The following is a 16325-nucleotide window of genomic DNA, read 5'->3' on the forward strand; positions in this document are numbered from 1 at the left end:
CTGAAAACCATCCAGCACTGACCTGTCAGATTTCTCCTTTAAACGATGATGAAAATATTACCTCTCTGGTTTTCTTCCACTGTTAATCATCTGTTATTCCTTTATTGATTCTTACTGACTATGACAAAGTCAGGATTTCCTCCTAAATGTTCCTCCTGATGCTAATGATTAGCAAGTACGGATAGTCTTATAGGTAAACTGATACCATCTCTTATCATGAATTAATTTTGTTTCAAGATACTGATGTCCCAACTGCATGTTTTAAGCTTGAACATCTAAGATCTGCTTTCCCAGTCCTGTAAAATAAATGATAAAAATAAATATAGACATCATTAAAAAGACAAAATTAAATTAAGACTCGGTAGATATTTTAAATAACAGCATTTCTCTTTGCTATACTTATTTCATAATGAGTCATAAATTGGGCTAGAAATAGCCAAGAGAAGGTGATGAAAATAAAAAAAAAGAAGTAAACACAACATAATAAAGATTCCAGAGTAATTTCCTTCTAAAGCAAAATTTCAGCAACTTTTAGACTGTAGTAAGTCATGTCCCCTGGTTGCTTTCCTAACCCTTTAGAAAAAGATTTACATTAACATCAATAATCATATTCATCTGCAGATGTCAAAGCACTTCCCAAAATAAGTCAGTAAAATCATATTCTCAGAAATGGAGCAATGAAGGCGTTAGGATGCAGGAAAATCAGTGACAGAACCAGGAATTACAGCCCAGGTCCCCAGTCCAGGCCCTCGTGTGCTGAACCATCCCACCGCTGACAGAGTCGGGCTTCTTCAGCTGCAACTGCAAAGTGATTTGCTCAGACACGTGAAACCACGCCAGCCAGCACAGACACCGCTTCTGCCACTCGCTCTGATTACAGTCGCCTTCTGCCGCGGCTCCTGAGAGCACAGCGCTTTGTTAGGCCTCTTCTGGGGGCTTCTCCGACTTGACAAACTGAGGTCATCTGTCTGGATAGAGCAAGCACTCCTTATTCTTCCTCGTTTTTGTTCTTCCTCGTCCTCCTCCTCTTCCTCCTCCATCGTCCCGCCAGGCACGTTCATTGGAGTTTTTAACTCACTACGAGCTCCGATGATGCCCACCCTGTTAGAAAACACCGTGTTAATCTGCTTGACACAATGAAGCGAAGGAAAAGAGGAGGAAGGGGGATCAGTTTGTGATGTTTCCCAGGTAAACCAGCAAGGAGCCTTGCCTCCTTTAGCAGAGACTTCCGCACTCCGCCAGGGAAAGACAAATAACCACGGCTGTACCCTCAGCCCTTTGCACACCACGTCCCGTGTCTGTCTAGGGTGTGCACGCCGACATCCAAGTGGAGCTCAGCGCTCAGTGTGGCCCTATTGCATACGAATTATGTGACTCTCTGCATAAGCCATAAAGCCAAGATGCTCAAGGTGCACCCAGCTTCCAAAGTATGCACAGAACAATTACGTGTGCGTTTGTAGCAAATTTTACACGCTCAAGAAATACCGGACTTGCTGGTTGTGCGTTGTAGGTACGTCCAAAGATTTTGCGTGTGTAGTGCTGTAGCATTCATTAGATTGCCAGAACTCTGGAAGATCCAGAAAAATGATTCTGGATCAAATTCAGATGATCTGGATTCAATTCTCAAATTCTCATTTCCAGACAGAAAAAGATTATGAGGGAAAGTCTTACAGGGAGCCTCACATACACGTCAACAGAGCAAAACTGATTTACAGTGGTCCTGTGTATGTGAGATTTTATGTTAAGAAGTACTGTGGTGACACTGCTGTTAACCGTGACCGGATGCGAAGTGGAATTCCTCTCATATGGCATACCCAGGCTTGAAACATTTTGGTTTTATCATGAATCAGAAGAAAAGGTTCTATTTCTATTACAATCAAAATTAAATTTTTAAAGTAGAATGTAGAAACAAAATTACTTTTTGTTTTTAATAAAGTACATCGGTAATCTCTGATCAGAACACTATTAAAAACTAAAAGTCAAGAAGAAATAAGGAATTGGAATGAATCATGAGAGGGAAAAGAATAAACATCCCATTTTAGTTTTGAGAGGTTTGGATTATTTTTTGTTCAAATTACTGTTCAAGCACATTTCCTTCCCCCAGACAACTTGAGTTTTAACAAAGCACTACGATGGACAGTAGCTGCCTTGCCACCAGTGAACCAATGGTACCACCTCTGCAAGTTTCAGGCTCTCTCAGGACCCACACTCCTGTTCCTCCCTAACTCCCATGTAGACCAGATCCTCCGGCCAATGGACCCTCTCCCAGGGAGGAAGAGCAAGCTGCCCAACATCCTTCCTCACAGCACTACCAAATCTATCTGTGCAGAGAAACAGCCCCTTCCTTTGTAGTGAACAATTCGGAGAAGTCTGGCAGGCCGTCACACGTGCGAGGTCGAGGGTCTCTGCCGCGACAGGAACGGTTCTGGAGGAAGCACTGAGCACTGTCCTTGGGTAAGGGCAGGAGCGTGCTGACCACTGGCGAGCGCTTGTGACCCCTGCTGCCTAGAGAAGGATGCTTGGCATGGGCTCTTCTTGAAAGAAAACAAATGCAGGTGTTACCTCGGTGTATTCGGACAGGGCAGGCTCCCCAAGGACTCACCAGTGTGTCAAATGCATACCTTGGACACGGCAGTTGCTCTGTATTTGCATCACCAGTCTGGTCTCCTGGTTTCTGCAAGTCAACATTGTTCTTGTCTCTCAAGATGGGATTGAACGTGTCAGAGTAAAGAAGCCTGCTAATTTCTTCCTGAATCACTTGGAAGTGCTTCTGTCCGAACACAAGCCAAGCCACATGGCTGCAGTAGTTATAGAAGCCCTGAATTGTAAACACAGATCCCCTTTTCATTGGGAAAAGGCCCAGAGACCCACTGCACCCAGAGTGCAAGCTGGCACGACTCCACTAAAAGGCCAGCAACCATTTGGCATCGAACTTTACCATGCATGTATGAGTGAAGACCTGAAAGGACCGGGTTTTTAAAGGTATGCAGACAGATGAGGCTAGAAACAGAGTCAGCGCAGATGGATTTCATCTTGCTTAACTCTGATCAGCTTGGCTTAGTCTTGTTGCTAGAAACTGAGGTGATAACTTGAGATCACCACCCAGTTTCCCTCAATAATCAATGCAAAGAGGCTGATGGGATGAGTCATTCTGTGAGGTTTCCTATCACACACATCTGTCTCAAGAGGCAACAATCCCCTGTCTGGCTGAGCTGCTCTCTCCTGCAGTGGCTGTCAAGACAGCCAAAGGGCATGGGCTGACTGGCCAGATATTATTTGGGCACCTGCAGGTAGACAAGATGATCCCCACCCCGAATGACAGCATTATGATCACAGAAAATATTACTAACAAAACTTACTGCATCTCACCTCCACATGTCTGCTTGCTGTTTAAAAAAACAAAATCTAGCTTTTCACTCCTATTTAATGATTGTGATCCCTGGCATAAGCTGAATCAACCCCCAATAAATCCAATCTCTACTGAGTCTGCTCTTAAAAAGATGGGATTGCTGGGACTGTTGGGTGTCCTTGGAATCAGATCCACACTTCCCTTTTTTCAAGGAAAGGCTTCCCGTTTTTTTAAGTATACAGTATAATTTGGGCCCAGCTGTTTCGTGCTGATCTGCTGAAGCCCTGCTACATAGTGAGTCCCATAAATGGCTGATGGAGATGTGTGTTGCAGGCCAGAAGAGCTTACTGACATCTAGAAATGGTGCCAAGGGCAATGGAAATAAAAGACTACTCTAAAATTTCTTACCTACAGAGATGAAACTGTGAGTCCAATGATGAGAAGAAACCTATAGACCAGAATTCCCCGAGGGACCTCAGGCTGTGGTGGGAACTGCCTGGGCTCTGAGAGCCACAGCGGGACTGAAACTCCCCATCTGAGGACTCCAAGGGGAAAAGACTTGGACTGAAGGACAAAGAGATGGTATTTCACAGGGATGTCTAGGCTCTAGAGGTAAAATTTTATCCTAGGTACTCTGCCCTACAAGTAAACTACTGCGGGAAGCAAAAAGGAAAGGAGCATTTGGATGTGCAAAGGACGGACATGATATAGGCTGACACTCTCCATTTATCTTTGTGTCTTCCTTACCTCAAAGAAGCGTTGATCTTTCTGTGATGATGTTTTTCTCCTAAGGCAGGGAACAAGAGCACAAAATTAATAGCAATAGTCGTCCTTTCAGTTCTCTGGACAGAGCATTGAATATGAGTCATGGGGCTATGCCAAGCTGGCATTGTACCAGGGCAATAAAGTTGTTGCTGGTAGATCCTCATTACTGGCATGCAGAGACCCACTGTCCAAGAGAAAGGCAGGACTTCTGCATTGCCTCAGAAGGAGAAAATGCAAAATATCGCATGGCTCAGTTAATTAAATCTGACAGAGAACAAAGCTGGATGTGACGAGCAGGCGAGGCTCCCCTGCTATTCTATGTGGACTGAGCACTCTGCGTGGGCCTCTCAAAAGTGGTCAGCACTGATCTAACCCAGTTCCCATTGAAGTCAATAAAAAACTCTTCCAGACATCACTGGAAGAGCCATGAGCAGACTTACACAAAGCCAGGCCAATGCTGAGACAATAAACTTGAAAACCAGAAAGGAGATGCCTGATATATCTCCAAGAAGAAATGTAAAACATGCCCAAGAACGACAAAGGGCCTTTGTTGAAGAAGCAGTGATTTGCCCTGAGAGATGCCCTCGTCACCCCCTTGAGTCCAGGGATTCTCACACAAAACCAAATGGCTGTCCATCATGGAGGTGTTCATTAAAGCAGAGGGTGGTGCCCACATCCCAGCAGCCACTCAGTTCACCCGGAGATGGCGTAACTCACCCTCATGGAAATGAAAGCAAATTTTCCCTGGTAGCCCACAGATCCCCACGGATTTGGCTTAGTCCTGCCAGATGCACACGAAAGCCTGAGCATCAACTCACCAACCCCTGACATGTCCCTTATCTTCCTGATGACATCAAGTGTTCCTGGTATCACCAGCTGCCATCACCCCAGAAGCATCAATGCAGATCACGAAGATAATACCTTTCAGCCATAAAGCTCTATTTACCATCTTCTGACTTCTATTTACTGATTTTTTGAACATGAATACCATGGATCTCCCTGCCTGGCTCCCAACAGCCAAAAACCCTGCTGAAACATCACATATTGTGCAAGGGAAAAGCAGCTTGACTCTGCAAGCATGGCATGGCCACTTGCCAGAGCAGAACTCCCTCAACAACTCTGATGCCTTTGATTCCTTATGAAGCCTGGCAAAGCACAGTATTCTGTCTTCAGAGGACCAGAGCAGAGAAACCTAAAGCGACCTCAGCTTCCTAAACCTAAACGTGAAACCCAGCTTCACCTTTTAACATCCTACAGCTCATGCAGTATCTTAGGACTAGTCGCTAGTACATATGTAGAGCCAGCAACAGCAAATAACACTAATAATTAGAGTCAAATAAGGCCAGGGGTCTCCACCCTTCTTTCTCCCAGTGCTTTCTTCCCTCGGGTGAGGTATTAAGCTAGGAGACCTGCTTGAAGTAAAGTTTCCTAAAATAAGTGTTGAAGTAGGAGGCACCTCCCATGTCTAGGGCACAGCTGGTAACTACCTAGGAAAATACAGAAAGGGTCAGGAAAACGTCGAACTTGCAACAAACTTCAGGTCAGGACTTGTAAGAAACGTGAAAGAATGAGCAGAAAGCATCGTGCCTTCTAGTGGTACAGTACTGCTGACTTCTGAGAACTGTGAGGGGGCCGGGATGGGTTCTCGCATAAAAGAGGAGAGCACAGCCCAGGGCGGACAGCGCAGGAAGCGTGGGGTTTGGATGGAAGATGACAGTGGCTTCAGACGTCTACAAGAACTGCTGTTTTGCGTGGGGGTATATGGGGAGGAAATGCTTCCTGTGGCGTTTGGCAGCTCCCTCCACCACGGCCGTGACTCTGGATCAAGACAGCTCCAAGGATCAGCGAGGGCCGGCTCCACTGTGTTTGAGCCACTGCTGCACGCAGCTTTGGGAACACGCTGTATTTTTCCGATTATGACAAATGCCCATGAGGAAACTGGCACCACAAAAAGGTTGCACAACCACCATCAACTTAAAAGGAAAGAGCCAGACACACCTATTCCTTCCTCGGCGTTGGAGGCACAAAAGGACTAATGCTAACATATACAAATAACAGGTCTGGAGGAACTCTCTCAAATTCCAGTCTGGGACAGTATCAAAATAGGACTTTAATGCCGCATTTTACAAACCATGTAAATTGTTAAGGATGAAGATGTTCTCCACCTAATCCTCCCTTTTAAAACCTTCAGATAAAAGCTTTACATTTAAAAAATCAATAATTTCATATGAGCACATAGACATTTGGCAGGTCTGGAAGGGAAAGCAGTTCACCAACACAGTCTAGGATTTGATTAAAATGTTGCTATGGTGAATTAGAGTGAAAAGCAGAAGCTTCAACACCATCATGAACCCATAGTTGGGTTATGAGAAAATATAGTCAATCTGGGGGTGGCACATTATCAATAGTTTCTCAGCTTTTTAATCTAAACATTTTTCATGGTAAAAAGAAACCCCGTCAAAAGTAACCCTCACCACAGTTTCTACTTTGATGAAGGACCTTTCCCACCCAAAAAAAAAGTGTGCTCAAAAAAACCCCTAACCATCCTTTAAAATCAAGAGTGTCAATCAGTTCTGTCCCTTAGCTCCTGTTTTTGGCAGCTCAGGTAATGGCCTGGGAGGATCCAGATAACATTAAATGCTAAACTGAGTCAGCGTAGAAAAGATTATATTTATTTAATTGCAGTGTGGTATGGGAAGTGCCGTGTGTTACAACGCGCAGCATTAACCTAACTCTGAAGTCAGCTGTACCCAGCTACCACCACCCTGCTGTGAGTAACTCGCTGAGGTCTCTCTTCACACAGCACCATACACGAGGGAGGCTTTAAGACACCACTCCTCCAGTCTTTGAGTTTTCAGGGCCTGGACACCAACACCCCCACCCACTGCCAGCCTCTAACCCCACTCATATTAAAGAACACTTTTTCTTGTTTCAGCTCTCTGCTCTCATTCCCACACTGGTGTTTTTTTGCTGCCAGACCTCTTGCTTGCCTCAGCCCTGCACATTCCCATCCACCAGACAATACGAGTGAAGATTCAAGTTCAGTTTTTGGATCCAAGTTGCCTTCTGGAGTTAAGTTCCTCCAACTGAGTCTCATGTGTGCAGACATTAGGGCCACCCAACAGAAATAATGAAATGCTGTCATGACCCTCGCTGTCTGAGCAGCAAGAAGGTTGACAGGACACCTCTGCTCAGCAGCACTCTGGGAGCAGGGACTTGGCACAGAATGCTGCTCCCGGGAGTGCCCGGTGAAACGCTGATGTGCCAGGAAGCAGAGGGAACACGCTCTTAATCCTCAGGGTCCAGCACCTTGTGGGGTGGGGCACACTAAAATGAAAGGCAGCAATTCCAGCTCCCCTTTGACTCCATCATTTCACAGCTTGCCTTCTCCTCTTGATTAGAAGGAAACCCAGGTTCCTCCACCCCAGCCAGGAGCAAGGCCGCCTGGAGCCGTGTTGCAGGAAGGCAATGACAGTGACTCCTCTGGGGCACTGGCAGCAGTTTCGCACGAACTGACTGAAAAAAATGGCCTGAAACTGCTCTGAGAAGATCCCACAGGACTGTGATGCTGGGTGGGGACTGCCAGCTCCTTCCTGCTGCCAGGAAAAGGAAACATTGCACAGGAACACACATGACGAGGAGAGAGCCTAACACTAGCGTGGTGTGTGTGATCTCTGTCACTACATTCTCCTTCCACTAACCACTTTTTGTCGTGCTTAGTTGTCAGCCAGGGTTAAGCCACAACTTCATCTCCTGTTAAAACCCCCCCTTTTTTTTCCTTTTCATCATTCCCGTGGTTTCACTGCCTTTTCAAACATCCTCCCATCCTCTCCTGTCTTCAGTTTCTTTTTTAATTCAAACTACAATTTTCTCTCCCCTTTAAGTTCATCACTGGGGCCATTGCATCTAAAGAGCAGTTGGTCTCCACCACTCTGAAAAAGCCATGCACCACGTTCCCTGCTCAGAGGTAGGAACCCTACACTTCCCATGCCCAAGCACAACCTCTTTTTGTCTTGACTCCCTTCACTTGTTACCCTTCAGGAGCACAGTCTTCTTCACTTGCTAAACTAGTCTTTTGCTATCTCAGAGTTGGCATAAGGGGAAATTATTATCATCATTATTATTATTATTATTATTATTATTATTACTACTACTACTACTACTACTACTACTACTGGTACTGGTACTAGTAGTACTACTAAAAATGCAGGCATCAGTGGCAGCCAGCAGGTACATAACCATTTGCTTTCAAGATGTAGTAAGTGGAAGTGGCAGGGGTAAGATCCAGGGCTGGCATTGCTTTTTGCCCTGCTGCCTTTCATGTTGAACCCATCAAAGTTTCCTGCTCTGTGTATCTAGCAAGGCTTCCGCATACCAGGGCTAGAGCTTCCCAGTCTGGTATCCAGAGCTCTGCTGCAACACACTGTGGCCACATCAGTTGGCAACAGCTCACCAGCAATGCTTTTGGTGTTAGTTAACAAGTAGAGCAGCAGGGAGGTCAGGACACTTCTCTGTCCCTTGGTCCCTTACCCCTTTGTCTCACTTGGCATTTGTCACCCTGGGCATTCACTTATGTCACTCAACAGGGCCCTTGGCCCTGGGTTACTGTGGTCCTTGACATAGTAAGGGTCTCCAGAAGGAAAAGCTTTCCTTGGCTTACTTTCCACCAGGTGTGTGGTGCTGCTGTGCCATGCCTCGTTCAAGGATAAGGTTACTGTGCACCTCGGCAAGGTGAATCCTGGCCACTGCTAACTTTGCTAACACGTCGTCCATGTCTTTCTTCTCTAAAAATATCACAGTCCTGTTTAAAACAAAAAGGGAAAAAAAAAAGTTTTCAGAGGAGGTGCTCTGGACAGAAGGGATGCTAGAAAGAGTGACTGTTCCTGAGAAGCAAGCATGGTTTTCAGACACATAAACCAAGACGCCGCGTGACACCACTGTCACAGGACGCTTCTGCAGCAAGGCTGGGCTCAGACGCTTCCAGCACAGCTTGGCAATGCCAGTGGGGCCACAAGGCCTTGGGCTTGGGCCCAGACAGTCTCTCTTGCCCCACACAAGTTATAAGCTGCATGCCCACAGCCTGTCAGGTTGCTGTCTTTGATCCTGCACAGCTTATGAACTCTTTTTGCAGCCTGCATAAAAGTCCTGGAGGTGCATTTAGATACCTCCGGGTACAGGCTCCATCACCGGGTGGCCTGGAGCAGTAGGTCTGGCTCAGAGACACCACTTACTTCTCTTCAAATAGGCACACAAAGCTCTTTTGGGACTGCCTCTAAACAGGAATGGCTGACACCACAAGCCTGTATTTTAAACCAGTTCAGATCAAACACTAAGGAAATACCAAACCAAAGAGCTTTCTATTTCCTCTGCTTCCCCTGTAATCCACCTGACTGTCTGCCACTGTCTGAGAGTGCTGCTGGCCTAAAAGTTACCAGCCTGCTCTCACACTCAGGAGAAATGGCTTTTTTCATCTGTCCTACCCTGATGGCCTCCAACTCTAAAGCATCCTACACAACCCACTTTAATAAATTAGGACAATTACTCTGGGCTTTGCAAGGATAATAAAATTCAGCAGATTTTCCTCAAAAGACATGAAAGGGTTGGATGCAGAAACAGACAGTAACTAAAGGGGAAAAAAATGCAGGACAGAAATAATAGCCCTTGTTCCATTCATGTCTCATCCACCACTGCTGAGTTTTTGTTCTTAGAGTCACATATTTCAGAGGTGAACACTCCCAAGCTGTCTCTGGTGGGGAAATGGCTCATGCTCACTGCTTCGGTTACAAGAGCTTCCTGAACCTAGAAGAAGCCAGGAAAGCCTCAGGCTTGGATTTACAAAGAATCAGCAGAGCATCAACAAAAGATAAAGTCACAAGAAGTTAAAGATGTCCAGATCCATCCTGACTTTCTCTGATAGCAACCCTTTCCAATACTTTCAATTCCAAATAAAGTTTAATGCACAGAAGCAATGGTTTCCGAAGCCAGGATGGGCTTAGGCGTTCCCTTGAGGCGCTGTGGACACTGGTACTTCTACATGGTCTAGATTCAAGACAGTTGAGGAGTTATTTAGACCACCAGATCTGGCTCCCTGTGGACAAGTGCAGTCCCAACAGATGAGTTAAGCATCTCTCACAGGCAGCCAAAATGACAGGAACCCCAAAACACACCAACCAGGAGCAGGAATAACCAGCACTGTTGTCTGTGTTTCTAGGTTATCACACAGGGTCTACAAGAAGAGCAGCTCAAGGACTGCACAGCCATTGGATGTGTCTGTCATATAGGAACGTCAGGCTGATAAAGGACTAGGCAGGTCACCAAGCCCTGTCTCCGAGTAATCTGTCTGTCACTTTAACTGGGAGCAAATTATAGGTGCCACTAACGAGAAACATGAAATGGTCCCGGCAGGTCTTGCCTCCAGTCTGTCTCTACCTGTGGCACAAAGCCAGTACTACATAGGAAACCAAAAAACCTCTGAAACTAAATTACATCTTGGAGGAAGGCGGAGGGAGTTGTCCTCCTGAGCAGACCACTAGTAACTGCCTTGAGCATGGGATTTATGTGGGGTAGATATAGGAAAACAAATGGCTACGCAATCTTCCTTCACATTCTCTCAAACACATCACCATATCACAAACCCAAGGATTCTTACCACAGGTGTAATTTTATGTCATGATGATTCTATTATGTAGTTATAAAATCCCTTTCACAAGCTCATGGAGCTCCACCTTCAGAAAAGAAGTCATTTTCTTGCCTGCCCCCACTACGTCCTAGTGGAACATCATTCCAGAACTTCACTTCACAGGAGGAAAAAGACAGTCCTTGCCACATTTTATGTGAAATACAGCACATACCACATTTGGAATTAAACCAGGTGGATAACAGAGGAAATAGGAGTTCTTGAACAGAAGAAGAACATGAATTATCAGAAAGCTCTTCACACTGTGAGTAATATCTCCCTGCTCCTCCAAGTCAGCCAAGATGCTAAAACAATTAAGGATGAATTTCAACATTAAATATTGCCTTTTGTAATTTTATTTTCCTTCCTTGTATTTATACATCAGTAGATCAATATCCTGAGTTCCTGTCTCTGCATGGTTAAGTGTCTCTTCTTTAATCTCCTCTGATGTTACGCTGCATGCAGGTAATCCTGACAAGCAAATCACTTCCCCTCAGGGGAGGTAATGAAGCTAAATAAAACAGTACTGCAGAAGTGGAGAGTCGGCATGTGATCCCCACCAAAAGGCAGGAGTCACTCTGGGAGCACTGCATGCCAGAACACACTGAAAAGTCTCTCCTGGCAGGGTTCATCCAGTGCTTATAGCTGATAGCTACTAAATCAGAGTCCCCTTGACCCAGGAACCATAACTCTATATTGCAATAGGTCCAAACTCCTCTTTGTTTCTCTGTTTCTGTGTTTGCCACACCAGTAGATGACAGGAGCCATTTTGCTATGTCATGGCCCACAGAATGGCCTCCTTCTCCTTTACCAGCCAAGAGTGAGGGGATCGCTTTGTAAACTGCAGCCCAGAGCACCTCAACTGAACCCGTAACCTTTGTGTATGAAACTACACTGATGGTTTTCTTTCTTTATTAATTATTCCTTGCACAATGAAGGAAACATCTGGCAATCTGCAGATGTAGAACAAATCCATTCCTTAAGGCCAGCAATTCTCCAACAGTCTTTTCTTCAATCCAGATAGATCAGCCCCTCTCTATATCAAGGTTTCATGAACTGTGAAGTAAGTAATCATTAGATATTTTAAGAACATGGTCAGTCAATGCTCGGAGACTATTCTAGACTGCAGAAAATCACCAAAGTGTCTTACAGTCATGGTTTGTGACTCTCCAACGCTTTCTCCCAAGGCAAATAACCCTCTAATACAGCAGCTCCTAAACTGTTCTCCTGGCAGCCCCACTTCCACTCTGCAAGGTAGCAAGTGTGGTCACACACCCTTACTTGGGAACTGCTTTCCTAGCACATATTCCTCATGTTGTAACATGTTTCTAGCACCTGAGAGTCTCCTGAACCTGCTTTGCAAAGTATTTAGAAACAGAGTCTTAAAGCGGTGTGACCCACGGCACAAATTAACACCCAGCAGACTCAGTTGCGACTATTTGGTGCTCTGCATTGCAAGCAGAAATGACTGGACGCTAATGTTATTGCTGGGAAATGGCATTAAGGGATGGTAATTCGGTCCAGGGCACTCACATGAGGTTTAACGTTGGTGGTAGTAGTAATGACTTATTCAGATTGCAGGATTACCTTGAGGAGGCAAATTATTGGGTGACCCCATTGCAGCAGGAGTGGGTCCAGCCTTGAAAGGGAGACTATGGTGATGCCGTGCCCCATGAACAGCGGTGCACACCTCTCAGGGCAAGGTTGGGGCAATGTGGAGCTCAAACCCTCCAAGAAAATCTGTCTCTCTACATAGACAGAGGAGCCTATGTTCTGGAGAGCACAGAGGACAAGGGGACAGGACACAGAAATGGTGAGAGCAAGGGGGTTTTCTCCATATAGAGACTGGGCCAGTACAGCAAGCAGTCCTTGCTCAAATGCAGAATCCCACAGATTCTGACACAAAACACTGCCCTGTGATTTCAGATTTGCTGGAGCAAGCTCTGGTTACTTACACCCAAAGGTCTTGTACTCACAAAATCAAGGAACTGTGTTTCTTTTCCAGAGCAATTTCTTCCAGGTAAAAAGACAGGTAGAAGAGCAGGGCCATGAGGAGCTCATCTAGTTTCTCATTCCTAAACGGAAAGTGGAACAGTCACTGTGAAGTCTCCAGATTTGCAGATATAGACACCACCAGACCATTATGAAAAAGAACAGAGTCTCTGCTGAAGGACCTTCATTATACCAAATATTAGCTCTATGGTTGAGACCTATTTGTAGCGAGCACTCCAACCCACACTAAGAGTCTGAAAGCTTTTAGAAAATTACTAACAGAGTCCAAGAAACATGCTGAAGAGCGGACTGAATTGGATATTACCAGACACGCTTCCAAGAAGTGTGTTTTCTGCACTGAACGTGCTGAAAGCGTGGCATTCACAATCAAAGGAAAAGGGGGACAACTCGGACACCCCTCTCCTTCTGAAAGGACAGTGTGGCTAAGGCTCAACAAGGCCTGTGGATGCGTTCCTAAGCCAAAGGCAATGCGGCCACTGTGTGGCCCTGGTGATGTCAGGGATGTGCCTCTGAGATACAGTGCTCCACCAGCTGCCTCCTCGCTTTCAGCCTATAGAGAAGTAATGCTGACGACTGACAGCAGCAAATCACGAGCCCTGTAGCTGTGATGGGAGCAGCAGCAGCAAGGGAAGGCAGCTTGGATTGATGTCAGTACTCCTGGTGCACGCAGTGTTGCAGCTGCGCTGGTTAACATGGGATTCAACTTCGGGTAAGATGGAAAACAGCCTTTGGATATTTTAGGCCAAAGTTCTGGCTTCTTGTAGCTAACAGAGTAGAAGGCTTTCAAACAGGTGACGGGATTATTTCTCTGCACATGTCAAGGACAAAATGCATGTGGTATTGTTTCCCACTGAAGCCCACAGATGAGAGATTTTAATCCTCTGATATTTCATATTCTACTTCTCATGCACCGTGGTTCCTCCACTACCAGCTACACACACATAATTCTTGAAACAAACTCTAAATGAGATACCTCATAATTGCTGCAAATGATAGCACATGATGGGACTCGTGTGCTTCTTTCAAAAGCAAAGCAGCATCTGAAAACATACAGAGGAGAAAACCAGTATTTCCTCAAAAAATGCTATTTTTAGTAGAAATAGCTTTCTAACTTGTATGGGCAATGTATTGCTGATACAAAACACCAGCAGTTACTCACACTTGACATCATCCAACGTCACATATTCACGCTGGATCCACTTCGACAGCACATGCAATTTTCCTTCAGTATCAGACAGTTTTCTTTCAGGGAGCAATGCACTGCAATTGACTCAGAAGATGCTAGTGGCTGACCAACACATAACATCTAAGGACGCAGTGTTAATTCCAGTCCGAGAATATTAAGATGATCTGCCTGGTACACACTCTCTTCATTGCACTCAGTTTCAGAGGGACAGGCAGTGAAATGTGTTTGGCAGGTATCCTGAACTAACTTTCAGCTATTATAACCACAGAACAGGCTGGGGATGCTGAGAGAAATAGGACATTTCACCTCTAAGGTTGCGTATGAAGTTGCTCTTTTAGTTGCTAATATAATAAATTGTTACTCTATTATTTAGATCAAAGAGGTTTTAAATAATGGATGAAAGTCAGCTATACCATGTTGGGAATTTATAAAATTAATAATAATAATAATTTAATCTTTGAAGTACCTTACACAGATGAATTTATTACCTCGCAATACTCTGTAGGGTAGATGAGAATTGTTCTGAGCGATCTGGAAAGAGCAACAACGTTGAATGACTTTACCAGAGTCATGCCAAGCTAGTGCTTGAGCTAGCATTCAACACCAGGCACGCCTGGCTCTGTTCTCAAGTTCACTCATCCACCCTGCTGAAATGACAGCTGCCTTCCCGTTTCACGTGTTTTGTTCAGACATGATCCTCAGACAACGGATGAAAATATTCCCACCCAAATGATCTTGTTTCTTTTTGAGCGAGGCTAGTCGAACTGAAATACCTCTTCAATGCCTTGACACGCAATTCCTCAAAGCGAATGTTTTTTCCTGCCTTAAGGTTTTCCTCAGTTGCTGGATTGGAACTGAAATATAGAGCATGAGCACACAGTAGCATGAGTTTAAATGACTAGCAGCAGTGCAAAGAGGCCGATATCCCGTGATAAAGATGCGCATCTATTTTGGCCTCCAACTGACACTAAGAAAACATACGGGTTGTGGAGAGGTCCACGTGCTGCCTGCAAGAACACAGCAGCAGAGTAAAGGGACTTCCTCAGGTCCTCCTGCTCCGACTCCGGCCACCATTCACACTGTACCATGTAAACTCTTCAAGTAATGGGTGTCTCAAGTAGCTTTAGGAAGATTTTTAACGTTAACGATTAACAGAGCTTTTCTTTGGGATCGCTGAGGGCAGAGACACGCAGAGGTCACCAGGGAGCTCACACCTCTCCCTGGAGAGCTACTGGGCAGAGTCAGCAGCATTGCCAAGCCCAATGGAGAAGCTGGCTGGAGCTGCTGAGACACAGACCATGAAAGGTGCCTGCAGAAGCTGTGTGACCAGGGGAGGGGTGAGCAGCCTGGCTCCACCGTGACAAAGGCTCGGAAAATACCCAGCAGGGCAGGAGGCAGCAGCGGGCAGCGAGTGATTGACCCAGCACCGCCACGCTTCACCACGCTCCCTGCCCTGCGCTTGAGAAGAGAGCAGGGGGGGATAGAGTTTGAGTGTTGGGGTTTTTTGCCCCAATGGTTTAAATGGTCTGATAAAATCTCCATCCACAACTGCTGCAGATATTCAAAGCACAGTTACCTGCATTTTGTCCCCTGCTGAGCTGTGGTTTCCCTAAAGGTTTGCAGTCCCCCAGTGCTCACCACTGCCCAGGGTCATGCGTAACAGGGAACATCAGTCTGTGGACTTAGTGGACATTCCCCTGTAGACACCTGGGATGGCATTTGGCCCTTGTGTCCAGCGCTGCTGCTTCAGTGCATGGGGCACGTTTCTGACACATGGCAGGACTCGCCACACGCTTCCAGTCGTACCCCTATAGTGGGCTCAGCTTGAGAGCAATGCAGAGGACATGCGTATTTCTGAATGTCTCCGTTAACATGATGGGAGAAATGCCACAAAGCAGAAGTTATGGAGCTCCAGTCCCAAACAAAAATAAAAAGAAGAAAATTGTCCAGCAGACGATGTTCAGGCAAAACAATGTTAGACTCTGACTTCAGCTTACTTAGAACTGCTGTATCAAGGCCTAAACCTGCATAATTTGAAACTAAATACCAGTCTTTTACCTTGCAAATTCAAGTGTGTTAGTATCATCTTTCCAGTACCACACACCCGGAGTTAGCTTTATCTTCTGCAAGAAAACAGCATATAGAGTACATGTCATCAGTCTGTGCTCAAGTTCTCAGCCCAAAGAAGTATTTACAATGCAAGCACTGAGCATATGGGCCACTTTCTGTCTTTCTTCAGACTGCTTTTCACCCAGATGATGTTTGTGTGTAAATTATTTGAACAGAAGCTCTCTGAGATTAAAGGCTGCCAGCATAAGAAAGAAAAATGTGTATCC

General features: G+C 45.5%; 1 protein-coding gene across 1 annotated transcript; it reads right to left on the reverse strand.

The window, feature by feature from the left end:
* Positions 1-878: 878 nt before the first annotated feature.
* Positions 879-16145, reverse strand: PPP1R36 (protein phosphatase 1, regulatory subunit 36; the record flags this gene model as incomplete). The annotated part of the gene is given in 10 exon segments (XM_010182013.1): positions 879-1101; positions 2346-2534; positions 2622-2818; positions 4097-4136; positions 8775-8915; positions 12767-12865; positions 13777-13843; positions 13963-14084; positions 14763-14843; positions 16048-16145. Coding segments are annotated over 10 exon segments (1257 nt in total), but the record flags the coding sequence as incomplete, so codon positions are not given.
* Between the last annotated feature and the right edge of the window lie 180 nt (positions 16146-16325).

This window comes from Mesitornis unicolor, unplaced genomic scaffold (genome assembly GCF_000695765.1).
Source record: "Mesitornis unicolor isolate BGI_N332 unplaced genomic scaffold, ASM69576v1 scaffold33923, whole genome shotgun sequence".
Classification (NCBI taxonomy): domain Eukaryota; kingdom Metazoa; phylum Chordata; class Aves; order Mesitornithiformes; family Mesitornithidae; genus Mesitornis; species Mesitornis unicolor.